This window comes from Ambystoma mexicanum, chromosome 14 (assembly GCF_040938575.1).
Source record: "Ambystoma mexicanum isolate Mex_15411 chromosome 14, UKY_AmexF1_1, whole genome shotgun sequence".
NCBI lineage: Eukaryota > Metazoa > Chordata > Amphibia > Caudata > Ambystomatidae > Ambystoma > Ambystoma mexicanum.
This window is the reverse complement of record NC_090940.1, coordinates 212,429,870-212,450,940: the sequence shown is the minus strand read 5'-3', so window position 1 is coordinate 212,450,940 and position 21,071 is coordinate 212,429,870. Positions and strand designations below refer to the sequence as shown.

At 44.7% G+C, this 21,071-nt stretch overlaps 1 protein-coding gene across 1 annotated transcript in view; it reads left to right on the top strand.

Annotated features, from left to right (window-relative positions):
• The first annotated feature begins 640 nt into the window (after positions 1 to 640).
• LOC138527633 (galectin-8-like) overlaps positions 641 to 21,071 on the top strand; it is a 159,125-nt gene continuing 138,694 nt past the window's right edge. The window contains exons 1-2 of the mRNA XM_069638971.1: positions 641 to 713; positions 13,578 to 13,621. Coding sequence (XP_069495072.1) covers positions 13,620 to 13,621 — 2 coding nt within the window. The 5' untranslated portion in view covers positions 641 to 713; positions 13,578 to 13,619. The remainder of the gene's footprint in view (positions 714 to 13,577; positions 13,622 to 21,071) is intronic.

The following is a 21,071-nucleotide window of genomic DNA, read 5'->3' as shown; positions in this document are numbered from 1 at the left end:
CTGCTTCTTGCTGTGTTTTTTTCCACAAACGTTCTGAAGACACCGATGTACAATATTCACTAAATGGTCCATACTTTTCTAAACAACCGTTTGTCTTTATGCACTCTGCTTGGGCTTACAGGACCCTCTGTCTTGCGCAGTCAAAGTAATTCTAAGGGAAATTACATGTTAACTATGATTCAGCATTTTCACATGTTTGCCAGAGGAGACCCTTCACATGTGTATGCTGCCATGTGAGCCAAGAAGCACTATCCGGTTCACAGTACAGAAATCAAGAAACATAATCTTTGCTTTAGATACTTAACCAGGAATCTCACAGTCCAAGCCCTTTTAGCTTCATGAATTGGTGGGATAGAATAACCAGCAAAACGCACTGGACTGGTGAGCGTGTCTAGGTTTCTTTTAATTATTTCTTATAAAATGTTCTTTTAATTCTCAAGTGGGTTCATTTTCTGCCAAGGACAATCAATATTATAATGGCAAATAATTCCCAAAGGCAATACTGCGTTCGCTTTTAATCAACATTTACCAACCTCACAGCTGATAAAATACAAACAAAATCAGTATTCTAGCAAAGCATCTGACACGATAAATCAGGGCTTGGGTCGTTGGTTAAGGGTATTTAAGAGGGTTAGCCCCAGACCGCCTGAGCACTTTCTTTGGGAAGTTCTCCTCTGAAGCTAGACACAGCAGACAGCAGCCATTCGCCTCAGGTAATGATGTCATTCCTCACAAAAGAAGCAACGAAACCAGTGCAACTATTGAGATGTCACACACTTGGTTGCTTTGTGAAGTGTATTTTCTTGTGTTTAAGATGTTTTCTTCAAGAAAGGTATCTTGATTGGGAGATAATTTGTTTTCATATGAAGCAATCTGGCTGCACTTGTTAATTCACAATGCTGCACTTAACATTATGACTCCTCTCTCTTGATGTGTTCCTTTGCAGTGTGCACACGAGTGACCAGCTCCTTCCCTGAACATTACTAGTGTTTTTTTTATAAATGTCAATACACAAAATGTTTCAGCTTCAGCCTTAGAAAATGTGCAGCAGTATTTTTGTTATGTTTCTTCTTACAATTCTATCACAGAAAAGGTTGTGATTAGGGCACTGTGTGTTATGTATGTTGTGTTATGCTATTGGGAGTTGTACCAGGCACCACAACTATCTGCATGGTCTCCAGGTGCTCTGGCGGGTCTGGGAGTGAGTTGGTGGGTTTGGTAAATTGCAGTCACAGGGAAAGGCAAGATTGCAGGGCTTTGTTTGGGGGTGCAGATCAGAGGTACCCCTGAGCTGTGCGCGCTTGAGAGCTTTCTAAGAGTGACATTTTAATATGAGGGCAACAGAGTTCACATTTAGAATGGTTTCCTCTGGATAGGTAAATGTGAGACAGCATGCAAAACAACGCAGGGCTTGTGTTAGGGTTTGGGCAACATGGAGTTTAAAATGTGGCAATGCACCTTCACACAGTAACCCATATATTAAGGAGTACAACACAATGCCCCTTTCACGGAACACCCAGATTTGAAACCCAAAAGAAAACGGAATAGAGCAATTGAATGTGTTGTTTTAGGATATCTGCATATGTGTACAGAAATCCTTTCACGAGGAGTCTTAGAACAAAACATAACCATATACAATGTGGCACAACTCATTGCGCCATCCTAGTGAAACCTCGATGTGAGTACAGTGCAATTCTTTACTCCAGGGATACCTGAAATATGAAACACAACAGTATATAAAATGCACAACTCAATTGGCCATCCAAAGGGCACCCTGGTGTGGAACACAACAGCACACAGTAATGTACCCAGGTGTGGAACACAGCACCACACAGTAATGCAAGGTGCTTTTTAGGAATCCTTGTATGTGAGGTCAACACATTGTAATTTGGGGACAGTTCAGCATGCCTTCTTAGGGAGTTTAGATGATAAAGTGTGCTTAAAACTGTTCAAGGTTTTTGTTAGGGACACCAAGGGGAGAGAAACAAGGGGTATGCAATGTTGGGGAGCACCCTCACAGGGCCACCTAGTTATGACACACAATAGCACATAAACAAAACAGCCCAATGTGCAGTCATAGGTATACTCCAATGTGAGTAAAATCTGGTAATTTTTTCTAATGGTGTCTCAATGGGAAAAAATAATAGAGCACTTATGTATGGCTGACTAGGTGGGAAGTAGCAATGCAGAGCACGACATTCAGTGAGCTTAAGGCGCACTAGAAGCGAGATAAAACCAATGCCCTCCCAGAGATATTTAGATTTGAGACGGTGTGTAAAATAATACCAGGCTTTCTGATATCTGCTTATGAACAATGTGGAGCATAGTATATGGAGGAACACTTTCAAAGGTTCTCCCATCTCGGCAACACAATAGCAAACAATTAAACAGCTGGGGCAGCTATCTCAGGGACACCCAGGAGCGGAACACAACAGGGCCCAACATAAAGCAATGTAATGTGCCTCTCTGATGTCTATATGTGAATGCAACAAGTCAACATGTGGCAATGATGCAGCATGACATGACTACCTAGAGATAGTTAGTATTGAGACAGTTAGAGAAATAATGAAGGATACCTAGATGTGAACCGCCTGGATGGCAATATGTGGCACAGAACCCCCAATGGAATGCCCAGTGACTAAACCCAGTAGGGCAACGATACAGAGCACAAAAAACAGAGCGCTTTCTTAGGCAGAGCTAGATGTGAGGCAATATATGGCACCATTTAGAAACAAGATATACACATGGGCAGCTGGGGGCTGGGTAGTGGTAGCATAAGCTAGGGGTAACATGTCTTCCCTTAGCTGATTGTAGCAGACGTCGGGACATGGAGTAGTTGGGGTGCCATGCAAACAGGCAAGAAGGAGACTATACATTTGTCAGCTGCTCAGGAAAGGCTGCCCGAGGATAAATGTTAATGTTCATGTTAAAGGACATTTGTACTGCGCACTATCACCACCGGAGTGGTCCCCTGGCGCTCTGGCGGCTCTGAAAGAGGAGGGGAGTTTGAGTTAGTGGGAGGAAGCAGGAAAAATGCAAGAGAGCAGTGATGTGCTGTTGGCGGCCTCAGCCCGGTGGGTCCGTTGGCTGGGCCTGGGGTGTTTGCGGCCGGTAGTCATTGTGTACTGTTGTGCAAGACTATGTGTGTTTTTGTTTTGTTGTTGCAGTGTAGTGAAGTTTGTGCTGTAGGTTTTGGTTGTGTTTGGTTTGGAGTTTGAGAGGTGTATGCAGAAAGGGAAATTGTTAGTAGGGTTGGTTAGTTTGCGTCTCTATCCTGAATTGAGGCGCTCGGCTTGCGTGGTGTCCCCTGATGCGGCTCTATCCTGATCTGGGTCTGACTTGCATATAAGGTTCCTTACTTCCCTGGCCCCCACCTCTAACATGCTCTCTCATAGCTCCCCTTATCCTCCCTTCATACTCCTGTGGCCAGTGCACCTGCTAATGGCAACCTCTCAGGTAGTGTGGTGATTGCCAATATCTCAACAGTTCCACACCACTGTGGTACCTGGAGGTAACTAAGGGGTGGGCGAAAGTGTTGGTGGGATTGTCTGGGGTAGTTGACCAAGTCTCCGTGCGTGCCGCCTGTGTTCCAGTCTATCCGGTGTCACCTGTCCAGGTGCTGTGGGAGTTACCCTCTCGGGTCGGGGATGTCCGTGTCCTTTCCGGTGTAGTCATCCTTTTTCCGGTTTTGGTTTCCAGATTTAGTCTGTGGTGTTGAAGAGCCAGGTTTTTTGTGATTTCCTGAATTTTAGGTTATCTTCAGTGTTTCTTATTTCTTTTGGGATGTTGTTCCAGGTTTTTGCTGTAAAGTGGTAGAAGGAGGTGCCTCCAAGTTTTTTCTTAAGTTATGGTTTGAGTACCAGGCGGATTTCGTTGCTTGATCAGAGAAATAGGACTGGTGCAAGGGTCAGGTGACTTCCTGGGCCTACAGGAGGCCTGGATTTCAGAAAGCGATTGCAAAAGAGGGATGCGGAAAATGCCTACCTGCAAAGCGACTCCTTAGAAAAGAGAGGCTTAAAAAAGAGAGGGGGGGAAATTACCAATCCAAATAAAAGAACACTGCTTGCTTTTTTTCAAGGCATAAAAGAGAAATAAATCAAATGAAAACAAATCAAAAACCTTCTTGGTAGGAAACTCCTTGCAACACCACTCTCACCTACAGACAAAATACAGAGCTTAGTATTACCATTTGTAGTTCATTTTAGGAATGGAAAAAACATATGCCCACGTTTCTATATATAAGAGAGACTGAGATAGAGAGCACGTGTGCGTGCGTGTGAATGTGTGCGTGCGTGCATCCTAAGTTGTTTATGTGATGCTGCTGTTACTGGCACACACTAAAACTGTCCACATCCCCATCCCAGTTGCATAAGACCAGATCGTTCACAGCACGCTGCGCATTATAAACAAACACAACGTTTGCATTTATTTTGGTTGCCAACTAGGAAAAATGCTATTGGCAATGCTTGAATTATCCATTAGGGGTGCCTGACTTGCCAACGGTTTTTGTTTACTACTGTGCTAATCCTGAAACTTTCCATCTGAGGTATTTACACGTATTTAAATTATGTGCTGCATTGGTGAGATGAGGGAAACACAACTATAATCGGAAAACACAGATTATGACCCTTTAAATCTACATCCTGAGTTACAGGTCTGAGGGCAATCATGTATTTTTCTAGAGTCTTACTAGTGTAGGGCCTTCTAGAAGGTTTGTCACCACGTGATTTTTCTTTTGAGTTAGGACTGTTAGGGCCTGATTTACAAAAATATTTTAACATGGGAAAGTCCCATTGAAAACATTTTTGTAAATCAGGCCTTTAGAGTCATAAAATGAATGGCCACTCCCCCACCCACCATTTAGTCTTTGTGAACTGAGGAACCACAGTGAGAACCAAAACAAGCCTCCCCCAAATTCTAGTTATCCCTTCACCCCCAGAAGACATAATCCTCCTTGACTTCCTTTACACTCATTGGGTTTCATGAATATTTGATAATATTATCAATATTACCTTTAAAAAAGGTGGATTTGAGGTGCTATGTGGCTGAAAAATTGGTATCACTCGTTTACTGCGAGTGCAAAAATACTGACCACAAAAATGCCTCATTTTTTTCTTTGATTTTCAAAGCAATTATATCTATCTATCTATCTATCTATCTATCTATCTATCTATCTATCTATCTATCTATCTATCTCTCTATATATTTTTTGTACAGCGCTAGTGGTGCTATAAAAAAATATAGATAGACATATAATTGCTTCTAAAATCACATTTAAGAGGTGAGTAAGGTTAGTTAATTACGTAAGGGATTGTGAGGGGGAGGACTGCAGGGTCTCCCCTCGCATATAATTGCTCGAATCGAAGAAAAAAGACTCGTCAATTTTGTAGTCAGATTTCTTTTGTCCCAGTAATCACTTAGATCCCAAAAAGTGGACTTTAAAATGTGAGAATGCCTATTGTGAGACTGTTATCGGTTGGCCAACCGAAAGGTCGACATAACAGAGTAAAATTAAAAGGAAAAGTCAACCTTTAAAAAAAATAAGACTAGTGTAGAGGTTAGGGTTTGGGTTAGCACAAAAGGAGCCCGTGAAGAAGAAGGAAGGTGAATAGGAGAAAGCGGGTGGGTGGGAGAGTAGAAAGGGGGGGTTGGAGAATTCTCAAATCAAAAATATTAACACGATAAAAAAGAAAGCAGGGTCGATTTTTTAAAAGGTCGCTTCTTAGGAGTTGACTATTCGATCCTCATAATTCTCGATAGAAACTCAACTTTGGAGAGGGTGACTCTCGATAGCTAGACTCACCTTTGAAAGTTGACCCTTGTACACAGAACCTTTCCGGTTCTAATTGTGTCTTCCCGCTGTCTGAGTTCCTGCTTCTTGCTCCATATTTATATCTGCCTATCTCCAGTTACCCTCACAGGGTTCACACCCTCATCTATCTCTCCCAATAGGTATAGCCCTAAGTCTGAGTCACCCCTCAATAGATTTACCCGTCCATGCTCTGTTCCAAACTAAAGGCTCTGTATTCCTCTGTATGTTTCCAGGTTTGCACCACCTAGTGTTCTGTCGCACTCCCCTCCTATTACCCTATCCAAGTTATCTGTAATTATTATGCTAACACTCTTCGCTTTCCTAGACTCTCCCTCTTATCTGAACCGTCCATAAATCAGTGATCTAGAATTTAGACAAGTTCATGTCCTTTCAAACCAGTCGTGTGTCCCACATATGTGTAATACCCCTGCTTTTATATCACTCTGCCACATGACAGAGAGAAAAAAAAGCAGGCCTTTCCTTAAATGTTTTGCTAATGCTAGGCTGTAATCTAGGGAGCGGATCATTATTTTGTGGCCGTGATTTTTACGGCAATATTTTTTGCACAAAGAAATAGGGCACCAGGGGTCACGGGGCTGTACTCCTGGAAAGAAGACCTCATCCGTGGTAAAGTGGAAAAAGAAACAACTGGGGTTACTAGGGTGTCCCCATGAAAGGGCACCCCCGGTGACTACTGCACACACTGGGGGTCCGATTCATGGAATATTTGCCTGGTTCAAAGTGAATTTACACTGCTGAAAAGTCACTTTGCACTGCCGACACAAACCCTAATTCATGGAACTGTGCGAAGGGTATTTTTGCCATGCAAATTCCGTGCAAAGTCATTTTTGACTGCAAAAATGACTATGCTCTGACTTTGCCCGGACTTTGCACTGCAAAAATAAACTTTCACGGTTCCATGAATCAGGGTTTGTGTCGGCAGTGCAAAGTCACTTTTCAGCAGTGCAAATTCACTTTGAACCGGGCAAATATTCCATGAATTGGCCCTGGATATCTAGCATGTGGTGCAGGGAATGGGAAAAAAAGAGCTGGGGGCCAGGCACAAGGGAAAGGCTGCGAAGGCCCTGTAGAAATCATACAGAGTCGAGAAGCAATGGCATGTGAGGGTTAATGTTCTGCAGAAAAGTGTTCCCTGGAAACATGACCCTGATCCAGTAGTTCCCACCCTATCTGCAGTGACTTTTCCCTCCCTCTCTTTATCAAACTGATTCTGCATAGGCACCCCCATTTCAGTGGTGGGATAGTGGGATAGACTTTGTTTACTAAGAACTACTGACCTCAGCAGACGTTTTAGACTGACATCAGTAGCGTCCCCTGACAGATGGGCAAACAGTGGAAAGGAGGGAGTAGAAACTACAGAAAGATCATTGGGTGAAGGCAGGAGGAGAAGGTAGGGTGCTAACCATTAAGAAGAGGCTGAGGGCAAAGAAGAAAGGCATGTAAAGGAAGAAAGGGGAGTGACGAGAGGAGGAGAAAGAGAGAGGCTGGAAAGAGGAGAGGAGACAAAGTAGATAGGAAGTGACACTGGAGAGGGGGGGTGAAGAGAAAGAGACACAGGACAGAAAGGAAAGGAGAGGGACTGGAGAGATGGCTAGAAATGGTCAATGAGGAGGCGGAGGTAGGGATGATGACAGAGCAGATGGAGAAAAAAACTAAAACTAGAAAGATTGAGACACAGAGAGGAAGCGAGAGAATGAGAGAGATATGGAGGGAGAGGGAGCTATCGGAGTAAAGGGTGAATACTGGAGAAGATGAATAGATCAGAGATACTGAAGTGGGGATAGTTAGAAAGAGTGATGACATGGGTGGCACCAAAGAGAACATGAGCGAGAAAGAAAAGAAGGAAAAAACATAACACCAGTAAGAAAGAGGAACTAAGATACAAGAGCACCGAGGGCAGCAAGAAGGAGGAGAGCACCACAGCATTGTTAGAAAGGAGAACATGTCACCCAACCACACCCACGGGTGCGCATTGGCTACCCAGGAGGAAAGTGACTTGAGTTCCTAGCAGAGTATATATTGAATCTCCGGGCCTCCCTGAGACGTATTATCCAAGGAATCTCCACCACGTGGGCAATTAAGAGATACTAGGAGATGCTCCACCATTGAGTGCAGAGTCTGTTCACAGAGGGAGAGCAGAGTGGGGCGATGAGACACGTGTGAGCGTCTACTTACTCTTTGCAGTAGGGCAATCAAAGTATCTACATACAGCAATGCAAATGGTAGCTGCCCCGATAACACTATGGTCATGGACTTGGATAAACCTACAGCTCTTAAATAACACCCCAAACAGTAGAATACCATTGGAAACTATAATTTATTTGAAGCCATGGAAAAGGAATTGGATCAAGTCATCATAAATATGTGCATTTGTAAAACGTCATGTGTAACCAAGCACAGGGCTGGCAATATGTCCCTTTTGTCCAAGTGATAACGCCCTTATCCTGACCTACGATGACCCCGTCACCCCATTCCACTTAACTCCTACTGCTGCACTGGTGCCATGGGGATCCCGAAAGAGAGGAAGGATGAGCTGGTAGAAAAGTCCAGTTGGACAGTACTTACAATCAATAAGTCAGCAAAGGCTAAACCGTAGTGTTGGTGCTAATGAACACCTGGAAACCTTGGCACCTTGGCAAACAGGGGATCAGGTGTTGTAAATGGTGGAAGTTGAAGGCAGCTTTAATGGGGTTGGCAAGACATAGCCTGTAGAGATGGGGCATCGCCTCCCTGTTGGACAACAGGTTAAAAGAAATAGGACAGTGTAGGCATGTGTGTATGAGATTGTTAAAACTCAAACCTTGCTGGCAGCAACGGAGAACTGTACAAAGGCAGCCAAGGGGTTACAAGCAGGGTGCAGGGATAGCAGAGGCGTTGGGGTGGGCACAGGGAGCAGGGGGTCAGTCTATAAAACCTTAAACATGTAATGATGAGCCTAATGGGCAGATCCCCTTAACTTCATTTTAATCTATAGGGTTTTCTTAATTTCTTCTCAGGATGCTTCAACCTTGAATAAACTTTGACCTGCTTATCTGTGAGCGCTGTCTTTCTCTGCTTTGCATGACTCCTGACTGAGGTCAGGTGTTTGGAACTGAACTGTGCCCTGCCTCTGATGAGGGAGTCAGTCTTGGAAACCATTCTGTTAGGTTTTGATCTGCCCCTGTCCATTCTCTGAGTATGTGCTGGTGCTGTACTGGGTGTGTTGTGGAAAGTTTGGACAGGACCTTGCATGAGTGTTCCACTGAGCATGAAGGTTCTAAGGAAATCAGTTGGGACCTGGCACTGAATGGAAGAGGGGGCCGGTGGATGTCTCTCCCTGCCTATGTTATTTACTTAATTGCCCTCATGTACTTACCTGAACCTTGAACCCAGTAAAGACTTATTAAACCCACGTACGGCTCCAACAGTATATTTTACTCTAAAGCATAAACGTAACATTGGCGACAAGGATTTGTCTCTGGGAACGTCCACTGGAGAAAGTGAGCAGTATAAGGTTATAAAGCTGCACTTCAGGAGGAGCCCGGTGCCAGAGAGCACATGCAGCAAGGAGAAGAGGCAGGACACCACGGGAGCAGGAGACATCCACCGGCCACCCCAAGCTGTCCCTTGGCCATCAGGTGAGCGTGCCTCTTTCTGCCACAGCCGGCAGCAGTCTGCGCCAAATTGTACCCCTGGGAGATGGCTGGCACCTTAAGTGACAGTGAACTGGAACGGACCCATACGGTTGTAGAAATAACCTTGTTGGACACCGTTATGGCGCTGGTGTTTTCCCCTGGAGAAGCGCTAATTTTTGTGCATGTGAACTGGCTTGAGGGATGGCCTCTAAGTTGGTCTGCAGGGCCTCCCAGGAGCCTGCGGGTGTCCAGACAGCTAGTGGGACATAGCTGCAGTGGGTCCCAATCGCCAGCAGTTAAAGTAATATGGCCAGGCTGGTGCATTCTCTGCAGGCACCAAAACAGGAGAGTAAATACACATACCTCCACCTTGCTGGCTGCCCTTACCTTGGGCCGTGGAGTGTGCGGTCCGGGCAGTCATGCTGGGGGCATGGTCTTGGCGGCGCTGGGATGCTCTTTGCGAGCTGGTGCACTCCGTCCGTGGCCGCTCTCATTTGCCAAATGGTGACATCAGCTGGATGCTGGGGGAGTTGGCGATTGTTGCTGACAATGAACATTTCCCCGGCATTCCATGACCCGGCAGCGCAGTAACAGCATCACTCAGAAGATTACGGAAAAAAAAGGAACTTCCAACGTGGAAAACGTGCCCTAGTTCCGGTTTCACACGGAAACACAACGTTAGAAATGGGAAGTTCCAACAGCCAGTGAGCTGTATAGACGATGCATTGAAGTACTGCATTCAGATATGGAACTTTGCCTATGTGAGTCTCCAGGCCATACTGTTTGAGATGCAGGATGTTGTCTTGTGTTTTTCTTTTGTGGATTTTGCCGACAAGTAAAACAACATCAAATATTCATGTCGATGCTGGAATTAATACAATATGTTGCAGAGTCATGGGAATTTCTGCGATGACAACGTTCACGGGAAGTTAAGCAGTGAACTTGGACATGAAGTGATGTGCCACTACTTCTGGAAGGATTGCACTTTAAACTCAAGTACTGGGGAGTTATTTATGGGAGTGGCTGAGTTTTGGCAATTATTCTGGTCAATCCATAATCGGTTGAGCATTTGACACTGTGGGATTACCATTTGTTTTAATTTGGCAATTTTGGTGAAGTGATTTAATGCATTCCAATGTATTGTTGTGTAACCTTGCATTTTTCCTAGAAACTTTACCAAAGGGGCTCTGAGGACTTTAAATGTTGGGTTTGGGAGGCGTTTATTAATACATTGCATTGTTGCCCACTTTTAAGTCTGATTCGTTCTATTGGTATGTTATGGGAAGGGCAGAGTCATTTATTAATGCATTATTATTAGAGGCAGTGTCTGTTTGTGGAGTGGTGCCAGTAGTCTGGCATAGTAGGTGCCATTGGTTTAGTATAGGTTGTGCCATGGTTGGCATATGTGATGCTATTGGTTTGGCATAGGTTGAGTATTAGTGCACAATAAGTGCCATTTGTTCGGCATAGCGGTGCCACAGTTTGCTTTGGTGATGCCATTGTTTTAGCATAAGTAGCTACACAAGTTGCAGTGTAGATGCTTTTGGTTTGGTGCATGATGTGCACATGACGTCACTGATTGGGCGTTAGTAGTGCATTTGAAGTGTACAATTTATGTCTTTGGTCTGGCATAGGATGTGCATTGGAGTTGCATATGAGATGTGTGCATGCCATTATGGGTTTGTGCTAGGGGCAATGTTGTGTAACACATCAATAGTAATGCGTTATGTGTCGAATTGACCCATGAAAAGGAAATGTAAATGAAATACTTGTCATGCATGGTATGTTAACAAACTATTTTTTCCACAGGTACACACAGATGAAATGTTTGTTTAACCTATTAATATCTTTGCCACATGTACACACAGTATCTCTCTGCAGGCTTGAATTATGGTTCTATTCCGGGCGCATATTTTGTGTTAATGTTCACCATATTTAATGCTGAATTCGAGGCTGTGTGGAGGTGTGAGTGGAGTTAGCTATGGGTTGCGTGTACTGGACAAGGGTCAGTCATGTTGATAAAATGCAGAAAACTGTTGATGGGGATAGTCCCGTCAGCTTATTTGTTTGCGGAACAAATTTACTCCTGGCGCATGTGCTAGGTTCTTAAGGTGTGGGTGCACACCTTGTAGTTGGAAGTTGGATGATTAGATTGTTTTGCATGTAACATGGTGGTTATGGTTGCCTGGTGAATGAGGGCTGGTTCCCTGTTATTTGACGTCTGTGGTGGGGCCCGCTGCAGAGTTGGTGTTTGTCTATGGTTGGTGTTTAGCTGCTTTGAGCTAGAGTAAGGTAAAGTGAGGATAGCAAATATTGCTCTGAGCTGTAGCTTGGTAAGTCAGAGTTGTATTGAAGAGGTTTTGTCGGACCTGACCGCTGTGGTCAGTATCAAATTTTTGTGTTCAGAGCAATGTCGCATCTTCTCCCTGTGTTTTATCCTGTTGTTGTCTGGTTATATAGGGGGAAGATGTGTTAGGTTTTGATCTGCCCCTGTCCATTCTCTGAGTATGTACTGAGTGTGTTGTGGAAAGTTTGGACAGGACCTTGCATGAGTGTTCCACTGCATGAAGGTTCTAAGGAAATGAGTTGGGACCTGGCACTGAATGGAAGAGGGGGCCGGTGGATGTCTCTCCCTGCCTATGTTATTTACTTAATTGCCCTCATGTACTTACCTGAACCTTGAACCCAGTAAAGACTTATTAAACCCACGTACGGCTCCAACAGTATATTTTACTCTAAAGCATAAACGTAAAACATTCCCTTTCTATCTGAAGCAGGAGAGGTTTCCCTTGTTTTTCCTATATTGGTTGACTTCATCTACATCAACCGGCTTTCTTTCTTCCAATATATACTATGTTTAGCCTTAGGGGTTCTGTGCTCTGGGTCCATTGCCTTGCCTCACTTCACCATTAAGGAACGGCCCACACCTCTAATGTCCGCCCCAGAGACCTTCAGTTAGTGGCACTTCCAGTGTCTCCTGAATACCAGAGACCACAGGGGCAGTCACAGACCTGAATGCAGTTAATCTCTGTATCCAGTGAAAATGTTGCTGGAAAAGTATTGCCAACACCAGATGTCCACACAATAATGACGCTAGTGAATATATTGCAAATGTAATAATGTAGCCAGAGAGAAAAATACCCCCAAACCAAATTTGGGAGAAAAAACACCATCAAGACTAAACCCTCCATTTGATAGAACTGTGGGTAGGATACAATATGAACCCATTCCCAGAATATGTGGGAAGTGCCCATTGGCTATGATAACAACAGGTTTGCCTGCAGACAGGATGCTCAGAGGAGATACTGTTGCCATGGCAACGTTTTTGAAGGTGATATTTTTTTATTAAATCCTTTGCTGGAGACATTTTTGGGGGAGACATTTTGACATAGAAACCATGGCCTCCGTTCACACGTGTATGGCTAAAAGACGACCGTAGTGCCCTGCATTACCTGCGTGCTTGCAACTGTGTATTTATTTCTTCTGAAGGAGCTCCAGCTGGCATGCCCCTTGCTAAGGTCAGCATCACTTTCAACAATCCCCTCGTTCCTCTTGTTAGTTGGTCAGATAACTCTGTGAGTTAAGCAATGGCCTCAGAGATGTGTGTGCAACCTGCCCTTCCCAAGGATAGACCCTGTCAGAGCCAACTCAGCCCTCTATTCTTCCAAAGGCAATGCATTAAATAACATAACTATGCATAATAATGTCACCTAATAGTAACACACTTATTTATGAGAGCAATTGTGCATGGAGTGCTACGTTAAACAGGGAAATCATTATTGCCAATGTTTTCCTCAGTGAAGGGTGCATGCAATGGTGAGAACAAGATGTAAGAACATGTCTAAGGCTTCCAATTTAGGCTTCTTGAACATGTGACTCTTCCACTCAGGAGTTCGGGTGTCGTCGGTTTTGTGACTCCAAATGCATTCCTCCCAAATGCATGCCATTGCACTGGGCCACTACACATTCTACTGAGCCTTGAATGTAAGGAATGTGCAGCATGAGGTTTTTAGAAATACAGAAACATTCAATAACATTATATTTGGCGAATGTTAAAGTGTTATTGAAGTTTAAAACATGAATATTTTCATTTGTACTATATTAATCGTAAGGTTTATTTTGTCTTTCAGGTTTTTCTGCACTCCTCCTCACTGTGTTTTATACTCATTGCAATGTAAGTACACATGCACATACTTATCCTACCCTATCCTTAGAAGGCCAGGGATGACTTTGCAAGCTCTGGTCCTATGCACAGTGATGCTCATCACAGGACATCCACAGCTCTGCCCCTTATGCACAGCGCACACTGCATTCACGCAGAGCATGGGCAGAAATTCTAGAAATGGAAACCAATCACTCAGGGTCCGGGTTAAGAGGGGTTATAAGATATGATATGATATGATCGTTTATTTATATAGCGCCTATACACAATGTGTTTCAAAGCTCTTCAAGGCAAGGGAGGGAACAAGGGAAAATACAACCACATTCTTACAGGCCATGAACAGTAAGGATGTGAAATTAACTATCGTACTTGGCCTGACGACATTTCATATAGTGCGAGAGCTAAGACATAGATAAGGAAGAGTGGGGCTGAAGGGCAGAGCCCCAGCCCTGGTACCAAAACACCCTATCTCTTCAAGGAACCCAATCCTGGGGATTTATATAAAAGCGAAGAGCATATTGGGAATAGGAGGATGACCTCATACTTTTATATCTGCCTGTGATCGTGATTCATAAAGAACCCCTTCTCTGAAAGTAATGCAAGTTGTCACAATACTTACCTTAACAGAAAGACATATATACCAATTTAGGTAGCTTGTAACAGGATGTGAGTCTTGGGCTACTTCTCCAAGGTCAAAGTGCAGGTGTCTCATGAAGCCTGTTTTTGGTTGAGAGTTCCCTGGGCTCAGGAAAAGATCTTGGAGTCTGCTGGGCTAAGCTGAACTAGGGGGTTCGGTTGGACCTTCAGATGAAAGGAGCTCTGGTAAGACAAGGTTGGCCGTAAGCGCAGCTCTGTCTTGTTCCAGCCTAAAGAAAGAGATTCAGTGGGCAACAAGCGGGGGCATGGTGAATAGAAGGTGGATGCTAGGGAGGAGGAAGATAAACAAAGGCAATGGACTAGAAGATGCGCATAATGAAGGGCACAGAGAAGAGAGGAATATGTTGGATCACATTGAGGACGGAATGTGGAGTGGGGCAGAAAGGGAGGAGGATGGCACAATGAGGCATCCAGAGAGGGCAACAAGGTTGGAAACCATATTAGAAAATGTAAAAGGAGGGGGAAGAGAATGTCAGCACACATGCAGGGGGTCCTTTCACATAACTGCTGCCTAGGTTTCACCCCCCCCTCCATAGCTGACGCCAGCCAGGATAAGACTCACCTCCTGCTGGGTTGGTGTAAGCAATGAAGCAGGCCAGCTTCTCTATGCAAATTCTGTTGATATGTTGAATAGATTTAAGCATTAATACACTTCATGGAGGGCCATTCTTTCTGGTTATTATTCAACCAGATCATGGCCTTTTACTGGCCATTAAAGGAGAAATTCTTGGCTCTCTGATATGTTTGCACCTCTCCCAGGATGGTAACGATGGCTACTGTCACAGTGTAGATAATTCAAGGTTGATTTGTGTGGAAAGGAACACATACATATTCCATAAATATATTACTAAACCCAAAGACTACATTTCAGACATGTATTATGTTTACACATTTAGACATCCTTGATTGAAGATCATGGTGGCAAGAGTATCAGACAACTTCACAAATGAGCACAAACGATAACCAACATATGAAAATTACTAAAATCAAATCTGACTCTACAAACATAAGAAGAGTGACTTACAGCAAGACTGCCTCTGAGCGCACCAGGTTTCTTGGAGGCAGAATTGGCATGGAATCTCCAACCCGGGCTCCAAACCACTTATGTCACCACTTGGACCCCTGCATGTGTGATCCAAATCCTTGTGTGTCCCTCTACCACTCCTTTTCAGTCTTTTTTCTTGTCCGCACTCCTGCGTTCTTTCTCCCCCTCTTGTGCCCGCTTTCCTAGTTGTGTGCATTCTCTCCCTTTAGCCCTCTGCCCTACCCCCATTGGCTGCTGACCTTACTATGCAAATGTTTTTGTTCCTCCACTGGCCCCCCTGCACTCTATTTCCATCCATAGTGCAGGCAAGAGGAGTGCCGGTCCCCTTTTGTCCCCCTACCCCTCCTTTTCAGCCTTTTTTTTCTCTGTGCTTTTTCTCTTTTCTTGTCCTGCGTTCTTTCTCACCCTTCTGCCTGCTTTCCCAGGGGTGTGCTTTCTTTCCCCTTAGTCCTCTCCCCTGCCCCCATTGGCCACCGAACTCCTCATAAGTACAGCCCATTGGGCAGACCCCACTGCCCGTGCAGCCCCCTCGTTGAAGGGCAGCTCCTGCAGTAGCAGCTCCAAAGTGTGTTTACCTGTGTTCGCCAGTGGAGCATGCAGCACAGCCATCAACCAGCAGCGACTGGCAAAGTAAGAAAGGTGCAGGCAGGGGGACCAGCCATTACTGCTCCCTATTAAACTGTCCCACCTCTCTTATTACTCCATTTTACCAATGCTTTATCTCTGCTGCACGTTGCCCACATTGAATGATGTCCATCTCTGGCACTTAGGCCCTCCTCCAGGAAACTTGCATCTAGGTGTTTTTAATATTAATATATATTATTTAATATTTATATTGCGCCGGTAGCTCGCGAGCCTCGGGGCGCAGAAACAAGGACACGAGAACGGATGGAACAGATAGTGATTAGACAGAGCAGACGGGACAGTCACATAGAATTAAGCTAACTGAGGTATATGCCGTGATGGCCATTTATTTGAAGATATGGGTTTTTACCTGTTTGCGAAAACGCGATTAGTTGGTTTCCACTCTAAGGTGGTCTGGTAGGTTGTTCCAAAGGTTGGCTGCAAGGGTTGGAAAGGCTCTACCTAAGCCACTTTTGAGTTTGTGAGGTGACGTAGCAATTTTAACAAGTTGGGATGATCTCAGTGTTCTATTAGGAACGTATGGTTTGATCCTAGTTTTTAAGTAGGTTGGTGCCTTTCCGTAGATGCATCTGTGAACGATGGTTAAGGTTTTGAAATGCACCCTATCTTCGATTTTCAGCCAATGAAGCTCCCTTCTGGAGTTGCTGATGTGCTCTGTTTTAGTTTTGAGCTTGACAATTCTTACCGCGTTGTTCTGTACAATTTGGTAGCTTTGTAGGCATTGCTTGGAGGCACCCAGGACTAGAGCGTTGCCATAGTGAAGGCGCGACAAGATGGTGTCTCTTGCTATGGTCGCACAATTTTCCTCGGATATGAAAGGTCTGATGGCTTTTATTAGACGGAGGTGGTAGACACTGTTTTTTTTGATGAACTGCACTTGGGCGTCCGCACCCAACGATGCTTCTAGCAGCATACCTAGGGTTTTAACTTTGCTTAGGACCGGAATGGGAGTATCTTTAATGTGGAAGGATGTGTAGGATGGGGGTAGTTTAGCATGAGCAGAGGATGAGCCGAAAATCATGAGTTCCGTTTTTTTTCCGTTTAGGCATATCCAATTGGAGTCCATCCATTGCTCCACGTGGTTGTATATCGTGGTAAATTGCTCGCTATCTTTCTGATAATTGCCACTTAGTTCGAATACAAGCTGCGTGTCGTCAGCATAGTTAGTGAAATAGGTGTTTATGTGGTCGAGAACAAGGCATAGGTACTTTAAGTAAAGATTAAACAGTAGGGGTGACATACTGGCCCCTTGGGGAACTCCACAGAGGATTTCTTTTTCGAGGGAGAACTTGTCCCCCCAGTGCACTCTGGATATTCTGTTTTTTAGAAAGGACATTATCCATCTGATGGCTTCATCAGAGCAGTTGGTGGTCTTTTTTAGCGCATTCTGGAGTAGGTTATGGTCGAGGAGATCAAATGCGGCACTGAGGTCGAGTAGAACGAGGAGGCCTGTCTTACCCTTGTCAATAATACCGAGCATTTTGGTCTGCAGATCTTTAATGGCCGTCTCGGTACTGTGTGCGGGGCGAAAATCAGACTGCTGTGGGTGGAGGGAATTAGATTCCTCTACGTGTGCCTGGAGCTGCATGGTGGCGATCTTATCCATGATTTTGAGGATGAAATTGCAGTTTGTTATGGGTCTGAGATTATTCGGATCGCGTTGGTCGAGATTGTTTTTTTTTACCAGAGGGGTTACTGTGACTTTTTTGATGGCATTAGGGACTTCCTGGTCTCTAAAAGAGGCATTAATGATCTTTGTCAGGATGGGGGCGAAAATGTCTATGTTGTCCAATATTATCTTAGGTTGAATGATATTCTCTGCAAAGGTCGTGGGTTTCATGGTCGCCAGTACTTTGATCATTTCGCTGTTGTTGATCTCTGTGAACTTGAAAGTTCCAATACCTGCTGTTGCAGTCTCAGCTGGTAGAGTAACTGTCGTTTTTTTGTTGGTCAGGGAATTTATGATGGCGTCCCTGGCTTTTGAAATTTTGTTGAAGAAGGCGATCTGGGTGGCATCGCATTCTTCTTGAGAGGGTAGGAAAGGAGGGGTAATGGCTTTGGGTTTTTCTATGGATTTAAGGATATTGAATAGTTTGCTGGTGGAATTGGTGGCTGTAGAAATCTGTTCGATATAGAAGTTTTTTTTGGCCTCGGTTATCATATGTTTATATTTTATTTCGCTTTCCTTCCAGCGGGCTTTATTGGCTGATGAAGGATTTTTTAGCCAGACATTTTCTCTGTTTCGTTTGTCCTTCTTTTGTTCTGCAAGTTCTTTGGAGAACCATTGTGGGTTTTTTCGGGTGGGTCTAGTTGATTTAGTTTGGAGGGGGGCAATTTGGTCCGTGAGTTTCTCGAGGTGACTAAGTAGATTTGCTAACGTTGTTTCGCAGGGGTCATTCTCGGTTTGGTTTTTATCCACCTCAGCTAGGCATTGTATGAGGTGGTTCCTATCAATGTTTTTGTAGTTACAGTGTGTCGAGAGGGTCGGGCAGTTAGGGGTTTTGGGTTTGGGAAGAGGCAGGGTGATGTGGAAGGATATGCTATGATGGTCTGACCAAATGCAGGGTTCAGTCTTAAACTCTCGGGTTTCGAGATTGTTAGAGACAACCCAGTCAAGAAGATGGCCGTTGTCCATTGTGGGCTCTTGGTTGTTGATCTCAAAGTCAATGTTGTTTAGGGATCTTTGAAGTTTACTAGCTTCTTTGTCTTTTGTATCGCCATACCAGCGGTTAAAGTCGCCCATGACTAGTGTGGCTGTGTTGGGTCCTTTAAGCATATTGAGTTGATGCGTTATTTCGTCGTTGAATTCTGGGGTGGACGCTGGGGGCCTCTATAGGACAATCAAGTTTAAACTACTGTTAGCCGTAGGGGTGTGTTTGAGGTGCAGTATTGCACAGCCTGTACATGCTATGCTGCTGGGAAACATATGTATAGAGTCTCTTGCGATGACTGCTACACCACCCCCCTCGCCTTCTTCTCTGTTTGAGTAGAAGATGGTGTAGCCTTCCGGGACTGCGATGTCGCAGGTGGGGCCGATAGGGTCCTTGAGCCAGGTTTCAGTTATGCAGAAGATGTCTATTTGTTAATTGACAATCCTGTCATGAACACATTGTGCATGTTTATTGAGAGAACGCGTGTTAAGCAAGCATATTTTTAGGTCTAGCTTATTTGAGGGGTGAAACTCGGGACTGTTCCGGGGGGGAAGGGTCAATTTTTCTTTCTTGGGGGGCCTTTTGATGGCTGCTTTTTCCTTTGAGTCCTGACTGACTCGGTTAAGGGCAGTTTCTACCGCTTTTTGGAGCAGGTTAATGCGCGCAAGCTTACTGAGATCTAGCGCGAGCTTGTCGAGGGGGAGCAACCCCATGATTACCTGTGAGGATGTTACACCGGTCAATGGGGAGACGGGCAGCAGAAATGGCAAAAAATACTTTTAAACACACAAAGGTAAATCTAAGTTACAAAGTATTTCTAAAGCTGTACGAAATGTTAGTAACTTTACCCCAGGTGATTCAGAGTAAATGGCAGCAGGTTTAGAAAAATGGACAGTGCTTCTCTCCCTCCCACAAAATACAATTAGCTTTCTCCTGGGCCACGAGTGCCTTAGGGATAGATAAAGGAGGCCGGCGGGACCGGCGCAGACCGGCTTGCCCCTGAAAGCGCCGGCGCTGAAAGCGCCTGACGTATCCAAAAGTAGGCGGCAAGTGCTCTTGGGAGTTGTAGTTCCCAGAGCCTGTAGTTCAAAAATAAATGCAGCAGGAAGACAAAATACAAGTGCTTGCTCGTTGCAAAAATGTCAAAAAATACTTTTAAACACACAAAGGTAAATCTAAGTTACAAAGTATTTCTAAAGATGTACGAAATGTTAGTAACGTTACCCCAGGTGATTCAGAGTAAATGGCAGCAGGTTTAGAAAAATGGACAGTGCTTCTCTCCCTCCCACAAAATACAATTAGCTTTTTCCCTGATGTATGTTGAAGCCTAGGCTTTTTTGCCCTCTTTCAGGAAACTCGTATCTAGGTGTTTTTGCCTTCCCTGCTGTACTTTGAAACCTAGGCCTTTTTCCCTCTTCCAGGAAACTTGCATCTAGGGGTTTTTGCTTTCCCTGCTCTATTTTGAATCCTAGGCTTTTTTCCCTCTTCCAGGAAACTCGCATCTAGGTGTTTTTGCCTTCCCTGCTGTCTGTTGAAACCCAGGATTGTCCTTTTATCCTGGACACTTGAATCTAGATGGATGCATTGTGTTGTGTTGAAGTTGCTTCGTGCTTCCCCCTCACCCGCTCTCCGGCCTCACTTGGCCCCCTCCTCCCTTCCCTCCTTCTCTCCTCTTTCTCTCCCTCTTCTCCCAGTGAGGTGTCTGGAAGGCCTGGCTCTGTGAGAGACTCATCCCAACAGGTGTTCCCCTGCTCCTCCAGAACTTCAAGGACATCATTGCCTCCGTTGCTCCAGCCTTGGCGGATTCTGCGATCACTCCTTGCCACTGGCTCTTTCCCGCTTCTCCTCAAGCACTCCCTTGTGCACCCTCTCCTCAAAAGTGCAAGTGATCCTGTTCACTTGCACTTAATTGGGTTCAACGTGATTTCATCGCCGGACTTTTCATCGCAGGGTTTTTTGCCGCAGATTTTTTTGGGAAAAAAACATATTTTTATTTGGGGGGGTTACCCCCTAAATCCCCCATCCCTTTAATTATTTTAATATTCCCTTACACCCACAGCAAATTTATATCATTTTTACCCCAAAAAAATGCAATGTTTTTTTTTTAAAAAAAAAACGCAGCAAAAAACCCTCCGATGAAAAGTCCATTGATGAAATGACGGTATACCCTTAATTGTACCCTTCTCCTCCCTCCCAACTGAGCATTACTCTTCCTCCCCATACTGCACTTCTCCTCCTCCCCTTCTCCTCTCATTTCTGTTACTGCACTTGCATGCTCCTGACCTAGTACGAAAACTACTGTTTGTCTGCTTCCCTGTTCATCCCAAACTACGCTTCCCCTCCTCCCCCTTCTCCCCTCTTCTCTGTTACTGCACTTGCACTCTCCGAATTGTCTCATGACCTAGTAGGAACGCTACTGTTTGCTTCCCGGTTCATCCTAGCCTACACTTCCCCTCCTCCCCCC